The sequence below is a fragment of the Oryctolagus cuniculus genome, chromosome 4, assembly GCF_964237555.1.
Source record: "Oryctolagus cuniculus chromosome 4, mOryCun1.1, whole genome shotgun sequence".
Classification (NCBI taxonomy): Eukaryota; Metazoa; Chordata; class Mammalia; order Lagomorpha; family Leporidae; genus Oryctolagus; species Oryctolagus cuniculus.
In genome coordinates this window covers 81,958,308-81,970,331 of record NC_091435.1, presented here as the reverse complement: position 1 = coordinate 81,970,331, position 12,024 = coordinate 81,958,308, and the positions used below count along the sequence as shown (strand labels likewise).

The 12,024-nt window shown below is 43.3% G+C and overlaps 1 protein-coding gene across 3 annotated transcripts in view; it reads left to right on the top strand.

Moving 5' to 3' along the window:
- Positions 1-12,024, top strand: part of OSBPL11 (oxysterol binding protein like 11) — a 91,188-nt gene that overhangs the window by 8,445 nt on the left and 70,719 nt on the right. The window contains exon 2 of one of the 3 annotated variants that reach the window (XM_051859209.2): positions 2,341-2,446. The exons of the other annotated variants lie outside the window; for them this stretch is intronic. Within the exon in view, the coding sequence (XP_051715169.1) occupies positions 2,403-2,446 (44 nt within the window). The 5' untranslated portion in view covers positions 2,341-2,402. The remainder of the gene's footprint in view (positions 1-2,340; positions 2,447-12,024) is intronic. 3 annotated transcript variants of the gene reach the window in all.

The window sequence follows — 12,024 nt, the reverse complement described above, 5'->3', positions numbered from 1 at the left end:
GCTAATGGCCTGGAAAAGCGGTGGAGGATGGCTCAAGTCCTTGAACCCGTGCACCCACATGGGAGACATGGAAGAAGCTCCTGGCTCTTGTCTTTGGCCTGACCTAGCCATGGCTGTTGCGGCTATTTGGGGAGTGAGCCAATGGATGGAAGATCAATCCCTCTCTGTAACTCTGCCTTTCAAATAAATAATGTTTAAAAATAATAAAATAAAAAGAAGCAGAATTGCTAGGTCATGTTTAACTTTTTAAGGAAATGCCAGACTATTTTCCAAAGTGGCTACAGCATTTTACATTCTCACCAGCAGTGTTAAAGGGTTGCAATTTCTCTACATCCTCACCAACACTTGTTACTGTGTGTCTTTTTTATTTTAGCAGTTCTAGTAGGTATGAGGTAGTATCTCATTGTTTGGATTTACATTTCTCTGAAGATTAATGACATCTATACTTACTGATCACTTGGATATCATCTGGAAAATGTCTACTCAGAACATTGGTTCATGGTTTTAAAAAGATTTTATTTATCTGAAGGAGCTGGGACTGGACCTATCTGAAATCAGGAGCCAGGAACTCCATCTAGATTTCCCTTTTGGGAGGCAGGAACCCAATCTGTTGCCACCCAGGCACATTAGTAGGAAGGTGCCTCAGAAGTGTGGAATAGCCAGGACTTGAGCCAGGCACTCCAGGATGGGATGCAGACATCCTAAGCAGCAGTTTAACGTGCCACACTACAAAACTTGGACTCCTTTGCCACTTTAAAATTAGATTATTTATATTTTTATTATGGAGTTGTAAAATTTCTTTATATATACTAGATACGGTTTCCCTAAGTGATATACGACTTGCAAATAGTTTCTCCCATACTGTGGGTTGTGTCTTTACTTCCTTCATGGTACTGTTTACAGAACAAGCATTTTTAGTTTTTCTTCCATTGTTTACACTTTTGTGTCACGTTTAAGAAATTGTTGCCAAGTTCAAGGTAACAAGGATTTATGTCCATGTTTCTGTCTAAGACCTTTATATTTTAGCACTTACAATTAGGTCTCTGATCCACTTTGAGTTAATTTTTCTTCATGATTAATTGTCCTTTTTCTTTTGTGAAATGCCTGTGCATCTTTTATTCACTTTCCTGGTTTTTTTTTTTTCTTTAAAGATTTATTTATTTTGAAAGGAAGAAGAGCAAAGAGACTTAGATACTCAGAGATTTTCCATCTGCTGGGTCATTCCCCAAATGGCCACAATAGCCGGGGCTGGGCCAGGCCAAAGCCAGGAGGCCAGAACTCCGTCTGGGTCTCCCACATGGTGGCTGGGGCCTGATTCCTTGGATCCTATTCTGATGCCTTCCCAAGCACATTAGCAGGAAGCTGGATCAGAAGCAGAGCAGCTGGGACTCCACCCTGTGCTCCTGTATATCAAATGGTGGCTTAAACTGTTGTACCACAATTCCAGCCCCTCCTGTTAGGTCTTAAAGATCTTTACATATACTTGAGATCTCTTAAAAAATGTATGTTAATTAACATGTTACAAATTCATTTTACTGAGGCCAGCGCCGTGGCTCAATAGGCTAATCCTCTGCCTTGCCGCGCCGGCACACCGGGTTCTAGTCCCAGTCGGGGCACCAGATTCTGTCCCGGTTGCCCCTCTTCCAGGCCAGCTCTCTGCTGTGGCCAGGGAGTACAGTGGAGGATGGCCCAAGTGCTTGGGCCCTGCACCCCATGGGAGACCAGGATAAGTACCTGGCTCCTGCCTTCGGATCAGCGTGGTGCGCTGGCCGCGGCGGCGGCCATTGGAGGGTGAACCAACGGCAAAAAGGAAGGCCTTTCTCTCTATCTCTCACTGTCCACTCTGCCTGTCAAAAAAAAAATTCATTTTACTTTAAAAATGCTTTGAATTTTTTTTGAGTGGGTGAAAGATGTAAATACTCTATGATATTTCCTTTACATACAGTACTTGTCCCAGCAGCCAGTTTCCCTCCCTACAGGCACTATCTGTTTCTGGTTTCTTTACTGTAGTGCCAGAGGAATTTACATTAGTTCTGTGTTTAATAAATATATAATTACATGCAATATATTTTAATTTGATATAGTTAAATTCTCATGTTAACTTGCTGAAAAGATTTTCCTAATTTAATTTGTTGCATTTTTTCTGGCATAGAAAATTTCTTAAAGTATTACTCTTGTTTTGTCCTTTTATGTCTTATTTTTATCTTAAATACTTACTTTATTTATTTGAAAGGCAGAATTAGAGAGGGAGAGACAGTGAGCTCTTCCATCTGCTGGCTCACTCCCCAATGGCCACAGCAGCTGGCTAAGCACTTGAACCGTCATCTGCTGCTCTTCCAGGTGCATTAGCCGGGAGCTGGATTGGAAGTGATCAGTGGGACTCGAACCTGTGCCTATATGGGATGCCAGCATTGCAGGCGGCAGCTGTACCTGCTATACCACAGCGGTGGGCCTTACAAATTCTATTTTCGTGTAGTTTCAAAACTATTTATTAGTTTCATATTTAACTTTTTAATTCACCTGGAATTTCTTCTGAAATATGGTGTGAGGTATACAGTATTATCTATTACCATGTTACAAATTAACCCAAATTATAGTGTATTATTACAGCAATATTGTTTATTTCATAGTGTCTGTGGGTCAGGAATCTGAGTGCCACTTAACTGGATTCTCTGACTCTGAGCCTTTCCTGGGAAGGATCCACTTCCTAGTTCCCTCATGAGACTCAGCACAATTTGGTCTCTTTTTTTTTGGGGGGGGGGTAAGATTTGTTTATTTATTTGAGAGGCAGAGGCAGAGAGAGAGAAAGAGGTCTTCTGTCCACTGGTTCACTCCCCAGATGGCTGCAATGGCAGGAGCTGTGCAGATCTGAAGCCAGGAGCCAGGAGCTTCTTCCAGGTCTCCCGTGTGGGTGCAGGGGCCCAAGGACTTGGGCCATCTTCTACTGTTTTCCCAGGCCATAGTAGAGAGCTGGATTGGAAGTGGAGCAGCCAGGATTCTAACCAGTGCTCATATGGGATGCCAGCACTGCAGGCAGTGGCTTTACCTGCTATGCCACTGCGCCGGCCCCCACGATTTGGTCTTCTTAGCCTATTAGACAAAAACCTCAGTTCCTCGTGAGCTGGAGGTCTCATTTGCTTCCTGGCCATATGGGCCTCTCCATGGAGCATCTTACAGCTTGGCAGCATGTTTCATCAGAGCAAAGGAAATGAGAAGACAAGAAAGTGCTGGCCAAAGAGAAGTGAGGCCACATAGTGTTTTGTAACCTAGCTGTGGAATTGAATGCACATCACTTTTCTTTTCCTTAAAGATTTGTTTATTTGAAAGTCAGAGCTACAGAGGCAGAGGGAGAAAGAGTGGTCTTCCATCCTCTGGTTCACTCCCCAAATGGCTGCAATGGCTAGAGTTGGGCCAATCTGAAGCCAGAAACTTGGAGGTTCTTCCAGGTCTCCCATACGGGTGCGGGGGCCCAAGGACTTGGGCCATCTTCTACTGCTTTCCCAGGCACATTAGTGGAGAGCTAGATCAGAAGTGGAGCAGCTGAGACTCGAACCAGTGCCCATATGGATGCTGACACTGCAGCTGGCGGCTTTACCTGCTATACCACAGCGCCGGCCCTTGGCACATCACTTTTCACTATTAGAAGTGAACTCTATACAAGGCTGTGAATACCAGCAGGTGGGGGGCTATTTGGAGCCATGCCAGAAAGTGTCTACTATGGTTGGTAATATAATGGACTGTAGATTGCCATCCACTGTTGAGGTAGATTTGACTAGACAATGGGAAAAGTATTTCTAAAGCTAAGAAATTGAGACTTCTTTGATGAGGAAACAAATTTTGTTTGCTTGTGAAGGAATAAGAGGCAGCTAGCTACCATGCAATCAGTACAGTGACCCAGATGTGAAATAGTAAAGAAAAAAGAAGGAAACTTTAAGAGGAAGATGGATTGACTTGGTGAATGAGGAAGCAAGTAAAAATTAACCCTGGTTATCCAGATTTGAGATTTTGAAAAATGTAGAGGAAGAACAGACTTGAGGAGTTAAATCATAGTCTGGTGTTAGGTATATCCAGTTTAATTTGCCAAAATGTCTAAGTGTCATATCCAGCCATTCTTCAGAGACAGAATGCAGTGGAAATGTAGCTAGTTGTCTTTAGAATCCAGAATAAATCCTGTTATTGCATTGAATCCTCACAAGTCTAGGAGAAAGGTAGAGCGTTGTAATCCTTATTTTACATTAGAAAAAAATGGGAGTTGAAATGAGTTGGCCAAGGTATCATTGCTAGGAAGTAGAAGAATTTTTATTCCTAGGTAGTTATTTACATGGTAGTGTTAAAAGTAGATAAGCTCAGGGCTGGTGCTGTGGCGTAGCGAGTAAAGCCACCGCCTGCAGTGCCGGCATCCCCTATGGGCGCCGGTTCGAGTTCCAGCTGCTCCACTTCCATTCTGGCTCTCTGCTATGGCCTGGGAAAGCAGTAGAAGATGGCCCAAGTCCACATGCACCCATGTGGGAGACCTGGACAAAGCTCCCAGCTACTGGCTTTGGATTGTCACAGCTCCAGCCATTGCGACCATTGGGGGAGTGAACCAGCAGATGGAAGACACCTTTCTCTCCCTCTTTCTCTCCCTCTTTCTCTCCCTCTCCCTCTCCCTCTCCCTTCCCCTCTCCCTCTCTCCCTTTCTCCCTCTCTCTTTTTCTCTGCCTCCTTGTAACTCTGCCTTTCAAATAAATGAATAAATCTTTTTTTAAAGAAATGTAGATAAGCTCACTGTTTGTTGAATAATTATAAATAGGAGTAGGTATTTGTGTGGAGGTTCAGTCACTGCTTGGAACACCTACCTTGTTCAAATTCAGCTCCTCTGCTTTCTATCCAGCTTCCTGCTAAGGAGTACTCTTTTTTAAAAAAAAAAAAAAAGATTTATTTTATTTATTTTAAAGACAGAGTTACAGAGAGAGTTAGAGCCAGAGAGAGGTCTTCCATTCCACTGGTTCACTCCCCAGATGACTGCAAAGGCCAGAGTTGAGCTGATTGGAAGCCAGGAACCAGGAGCCTCTTCCAAGTCTCCCATGTGGGTGCAGGGGTCCAAGGACTTGAACCATCTTCTACTGCTTTCCCAGGCCATAGCAGAGGGCTAGATTGGAAGTGGAGCAGCAAAGATTAGAACTGGCACCCATATAGGATGCTGGCGCTGCAGGAGGACTCTTTTTTTTAACAAAGCTTTTATTTAATAAATATAAATTTCATAGGTACAGCTTTTAGAATATAGCGATTCTTACTCCCATACCTACCCTCCCACCCTCACTCCTGTCTCACCTCCTACTCCCTCTCCTATCCCATTCTTCATTAAGATTCATTTTAAATTATCTTTATATACAGAAGACCAATTCTGTACTAAGTAAAGGTTTCAACATTTTGCACCCAAGGTTTACTCTTAAAAGCAGCTCACATACTTGGGTCCCTACCATCCACATGGAGGACCTGGATTGAGTTTTGGATTTTTGGCTTTGGACTGGCCCAATCTTGGCTGTTGTGGGCATTTGAGGAGTGAACCTGCCGATGGTAGATCTCTGTCTCTCTTCCTTTCAAATATAGTGAAAATAAAGTTTCTTGTTAAAATGACTGTTGGAAAACCTGCATGTGGCACAGTGGGCTAATCTGATGATGGTTTGAGTCCTGGCTACTTTGCTTCTGATCCATCTTCCTGCTAATATGCCTGGAGAGGCAATGGAAGATGGCCCAAGTATTTTAGCCCCTGCCATCTGTGTGGGAGACCTGGACGAAATTCTTGGCTCTTGGCTTTGGCTTGGTCTAGCACTGGCTGTTGTGACTAGGGAATGAACCAGCAGATGAAGACTTACATCTCTTACTCTGTCTCTTTCTGTTCTCTGTTACTCTTTCAAATAAAAATATCTAAAAAGAAAAACTATTGACAGTAACATGAGAGTACATGATGGGTTTCATGGTTTGCTAGTTTTATAACTCATGTAGCATATGTTTTTGAGCCTCTGCTAGTGTGAAACATTCTATTAGTTAATTCCAAAATAATTTGGACACCCACATCAGTGAATGTAGGAACTCCAAGGCTTATTTTGGGAGCATCATCAGAAAAATCAAGAAAAGGAAGAACCTTCTGTTTTTCAGAATATCTCATGATGATCTTTTTTTTAAAACCAAAGTTGTGAATTTTTAGGTTAGCCTTAAATTTCCTTCATTTCGGAGTAATTTCTATTCACACATTGTATGTTTTTCTTACCTTTTATAAAGAAGCTAGATTTCTTAATTCTTGATCTTCCTTTTTTGTAGTGAATGTTCAAAGGTTATAAAATGAGCATTTTCCCATTGCCTTTATATTCTTATTGTCCACTTTTAGGGAAAGTTGCAAATCTGATGATATGCTGCTTTTTTATTAAAATGGGCAGAAGAGAACTCTGGAAAGGAGGAACTGAAATGCAAACCACAATGTTTGCCAGTGTCTTCAAAAAGTTCATGGAAAGTGCGTATTATGAAAAAACGTTTTGCAACAAACTAAGATTTTAATTCCATTTTTCATAAATTTTCTGAAGTATCCTCAGACTATATCAAAAAACTATTTAACCAGGTTAATGTTAGAGCATGTTAGTTACTCTTTTTAGTCCTTTATGGATAAATTTTATAACTTAGATCTTAAAAATTGTCAGTCAGATAGACTTCTGGGAAATTGTCTTTTTAAAACTCTTTTGTTTTTGCTCTTCAACTGCATAAATTGTCAGTCCTTCACCATGTAGTTTTCAAGGAATTACCAGCTACCTCAATCTAGGTTAATCTTTCCACTTAGGACAGCACCTGTTTAAAAGATCTTTCAGTTGGGTTGATTTCATATACAGATAGAAATACTGAATTAGACATTATAACTAGAGCCCAAATGTGACAAATTTTTCAATAGCTATCTTTTAAAAGTACTAGATAGAGAATGGTTTTGGAGACCTCATTACACAAAATGGAAAAGTCATTTATGCTTGTTGAGAATTTTCTTTGGGTAACAAATAAGGCCTCCTGACTCAATAAAGAAAAGCTAAGTCTGCTGTGGACTTTTCATAATAAAATTTTAAAAAAGATTTATTTGAAAGTCAGAGTTACAGAGAAAGAGGAGAGAAAGAGAGATCTTCCATCTGCTGGTTCACTTTCCAAATGGCTGCAACTGGGCCAATCTGAAGCAAGGAGCCGGGAGCTTCTTCTGGGTCTCCTGCGTGGGTGCAGGGACCCAAAGACTTGGGCCATCCTCTGCTGCTTTCCCAGGTGCATTAGCAGGGAGCTGGATTGGAAATGCAGCAGCTGGGTCTCTAGTGCCCATTTGGGATGCCAGTGCTGCAGACTGTGGCCTTAACCTGCTGTGCCACAGTGCTGGCCCCACATAGTGAATTTTTTTCTCTTTGCTTTTTAAAAACTTATTAAAATGTGACATGGGCATATCTTATATGCATTTTACACTTCAATAAAATATTCTAGCTAATATATAGATAATTTAAAAAGACAGTTAAATAAACCTAATAGCAAAAAATAGCAACCCCTTTCCCCATTTCCTTTTTACCCTCCCCAGAAGTCACCTCTTTAAGCACTTCTGGCTGCTTTTTTGTTTGTTTTGTTTTTAGTATTCATTACCACATTCTAAATATGTTGTATGAGTCCATTTCTCAATTTTTCAAAATTAAACACTGTGTTTTCCAGATTGAAACTGGTGATTTCTTTTTTTTTTTTTTTTTGACAGGCAGAGTGGACAGTGAGAGAGAGAGACAGACAGAGAGAAAGGTCTTCCTTTGCCATTGGTTCACCCTCCAGTGGCCGCCGCGGCTGGCACGCTGCGGCCGGCGCACCGCGCTGGTCCGATGGCAGGAGCCAGGTGCTTCTCCTGTTCTCCCATGGGGTGCAGGGCCCAAGCACTTGGGCCATCCTCCACTGCACTCCCTGGCCACAGCAGAGAGCTGGCCTGGAAGAGGGGCAACCGGGACAGAATCCGGCGCCCCGACCGGGACTAGAACCCTGTGTGCCGGTGCCGCAAGGCGGAGGATTAGCCTAGTGAGCCGCGGCGCCGGCTGATTTATTTTCTTACACTCCTTTCTTCCTCTCCTCACCTATATTTCCCCTCATCCCATTTTCCTGACATATTTAGATCACAACTTTTAGTTACATCAATATTCACATTTTTTTAAATCCCAGATTATGTAATTATTGCTTATTACTGAGCCATACAGAAAATCATGAGTATAGCTCCTTTCTTGAACAATTTTTTTTAATTCAGCCTATGACATATAATTGTGTTTTTTGGTATGATCATTTAATCTTTTAAAAATACTTATCAGGCCGGCGCCGCGGCTCACTATACTAATCCTCCGCCTAGCGGCGCCGGCACACCGGGTTCTAGTCCCATTTGGGGCGCCGGATTCTGTCCCGGTTGCCCCTCTTCCAGGCCAGCTCTCTGCTGTGGCCAGGGAGTGCAGTGGAGGATGGCCCAGGTGCTTGGGCCCTGCACCCCATGGGAGACCAGGAAAAGCTCCTGGCTCCTGGCTCCTGCCATCGGATCAGCGCGGTGCGCCGGCCGCAGCGCGCCGGCCGCGGCGGCCATTGAAGGGTGAACCAACGGCAAAGGAAGACCTTTCTCTCTGTCTCTCTCTCTCACTGTCCACTCTGCCTGTCAAAAATAAAAATAAAAAAAAAATACTTATCATTAATTCATTCTCAAACCATGTGTCAGAAGGCTAGAGCTCTTCTCAATGATAAACACACAGTTCATCAATGCAGTTGTTTTCTTTGGAAGCACCTGTGAATCTCTCACCCTGTTTTAGCTGAGGTTGGGTACTATCCAGAGGGGCTATGGAGCTGTCCTGTAACTTCATTTTACCAAAATCCAAGGAATTCTTGGGGCTAGTGCTGTGGCTTAGTAGGTTAAGCCTCTGCCTGCCCAAGTGATTGGGCCCCTACACCCACATGGGAGACCCAGAGGAAGCTCCTGGCTCCTGGCTTCGGATCAGCCCAGCTCTGGCCATTGCAGCCATACAGGGGAGTGGACCAGTGGGTGAAAGGTCTTTCTGTCTCTCCCTCTCTGTGTCTGTAACTCTGCCTCTCAAATACTTACATCTTTAAAAATAATAATAATTCCCTTCTCCAATTCCTTGTATCTTGGATCCTGTAGTTTCTTCTTGATTCACACCCTTGTCTTATGAAGCATATCCTAGAAGATAAATTGTTTTAAGACCTGCATTTCTGATTATTCCACCCTTATACTTTAGTGGTTTGGATATAGAATTATACGTTGTAAATAATTTTCTCTTCTATTTTAGAAAGTATTGCTCAGGCCAGCGCCGTGGCTCAATAGGCTAATCTTCCGCCTGCAGCGCCGGCACCCTGGGTTCTAGTCCCAGTTGGGGCGCCGGATTCTGTCCTGATGCTCCTCTTCCAGGCCAGCTCTCTGCTGTGGCCTGGGAGTGCAGTGAAGGATGGCCCAAGTGCTTGGGCCCTGCACCTGCATGGGAGATGAGGAGGAAGCACCTGGCTCCTAGCTTCGGATCAGTGTGGTGCGCCGGCCACAGTGCGCTGGCCACAGCGGCCATTGGGGAGTGAACCAACAGAAAAGGAAGACCTTTCTCTCTGTCTCTCTCTCTCTCACTGTCCACTCTGCCTGCCAAAAAAAAAAAAAAAAAAAAAAAAAAAAGTATTGCTCAAAGGTCTTCTAAATTCAGGTGTTTTTGTGGAGAAGTTTTGAATGTTTATTTTATTTCAACTGTAGTAAAATTTCAGAATGATGTGCCTGTGCATGTTTTTTTATGATTGATTTTGCTGGGCACTCATCACCACATAATAAATTTTAAAAAATTCTTTATTTATTTGATAGGCAGAGTGACAGAGAGAGGGCAAGAGAGAGAGAGAGTTAGAGAGAAAGAGATATTTTCCATCTACCAGTTTACTCCCCAAATGGCTGGGGAGTAACATGGAGGCCAGGAAAAGAACTCCGTCTGGGTTTCCCACATGAGTGGCATGGGACCAAATACTTGGGCTGTCTTCCACTGCCTTCCCAGGTGCATTATAGGGAACTGAATTGAAAGTGTAAACGGAGCAGCCAGAACTTGAACCAGTGCTCTGATACAGGATGCAGGCATTGAAACTGGCGGCTTAACTTCTGAGCACAGTGCTGCCCTGTAAGTTTTTCTGTTTATCATGAGCCTGATCATTATTCAGCATGGTATACTATAGTATAGTTTTGTGCTGTTCTGCAAATTGTAGTGTTAAAATTATGGGTGACTACAGCTATTTTTGATTTGTGTGGTATTTTATTTTTATGCTGAAGACTTGTCTGAAAAATATTTATGGAGACTCACTTTTTTATTTTTTATTTATTTATTTATTTTTTATTTTTGACAGGCTCACTTTTTAAACTGTAAGCTTCACGAGGGTTGAGACTCATTATCAGTTTGTTTGATGCATAGTCTTAAAGGTAGTACTATTCTGGGGCTGGCCCTGTGGCAAAGCGGGTGAGGCCGCTGCCTGTGGTGCTGGCATCCCAAATGGGCTCTGGTTCGAGTCCTGGCTGCTCCACTTCCAATCCAGCTCTCTGCTGTGGCCTGGGAAAGCTGTGGAAGATGGCCCAAGTCCTTGGGCCCCTGCACCCATGAGGGTGACCTAGAAGAAACTCCTGGCTCCTGGCTTCAGATGGGCGCAGCTCCAGCCGATGCAGCTGGTTGGGGAGTGAACCACCGGATGGAAGACCTACCTCTCTCTCTCTTTCTCTCTCTTTCTCTCTCTTTCTCTCTCTTTCTCTCTCTGCCTCTCCTTCTCTCTCTGTGTAACTGACTTTCAAATGAGTAAATAAATCTTAAAAAAATGTAGTACTATTCTTTTTATAGTCTTTAGACACCAGTTTATTTACTTATTTAAGATTTATTTTATTTATTTGAAAGAGTTAAGAGAGAGAGGTAGAACCAGAGCTAGGCTGATCTGAAGCCAGGAGCTTCTTCCAGGTCTCCCACATGGGTGCAGGGGCCCTAGCACTTGGGCTATCCTCCACTGCTTTCCCAGGCCATAGCAGAGAGCTGGAACGGAAGTGGAGCAGCCAAGTCTCAAACCAGCGCCCGTATGGGATGCTGGCACTGTAAGTGGCAACTTTACCCACTTTACCACAGCACCGGCCCCTCGGCTGGTCCACTTCTGATCCAACTCCCTGCTAATGCACCTTGGAAAGCAGTGGAAGATGGTTCAAGTGCTTTGGCCCCTGCAACTGTTGTGGGAGACCTGAATAGAGTTCCAGGTTTTTGGCTTTGGCATAGCCCAGCCCTGGCTTTTGGGTCCATTTGGAGAGTGAACCAGCAAATGGAAGATCTCTATCTCTGTCACTGCCTCTCTCTAACTCTGCCTTTCAAATAAATAGGTAAGTTGTAACAAAGAAACACATACTATATGCTATCCTAGTGTGGAAAATATTTTAAAAAGAAAACCTTAATTTTGAACAGAAAACAATATTGAGAAGTATACTAGGAATTTCTAGCATCTGATTGGCAGGTAAAAGCTACACCTTGTGTGTTGGCAAGCATTGCTGCTGCCATATGTAGTGTAAGGAAGCAGACCCTCTTCCTTTTCTTGAGTTTTTATTTTTTAAAATTTACTTATTTTGAAAGAGTTACAGAAAAAGGAGAGCCCTTCCATCTACTGGTTCACTCCCCAGATGGCAGCAATGGCCAGGGCTGAGCCAGGCCAAAGCCAGGAGATTCATCCATGTCTCTCACATGGGTGGCAGAGGCCCAAACACCCAGGCCAATCTTCCGCTGCTTTTCCCAGGCCATTAGCAGGGAGCTGGATCAGAAGTGAAGCAAGCAGGACATAAACCGGTGCCCATATGGGATGCCGGCGATGAAGGTGACAGCTCTTGCTGCCCACCAGCTCTAAATAGGCGCTCTTTTAAACAGCAGAGTTGGAGTTAAATTTCTGTAGCCTCATTGGAGAATAATAGGTTAGTGGCGTCTTAAAAAAAAAAAAAAGTCTTTCATGTAACAATTTCAC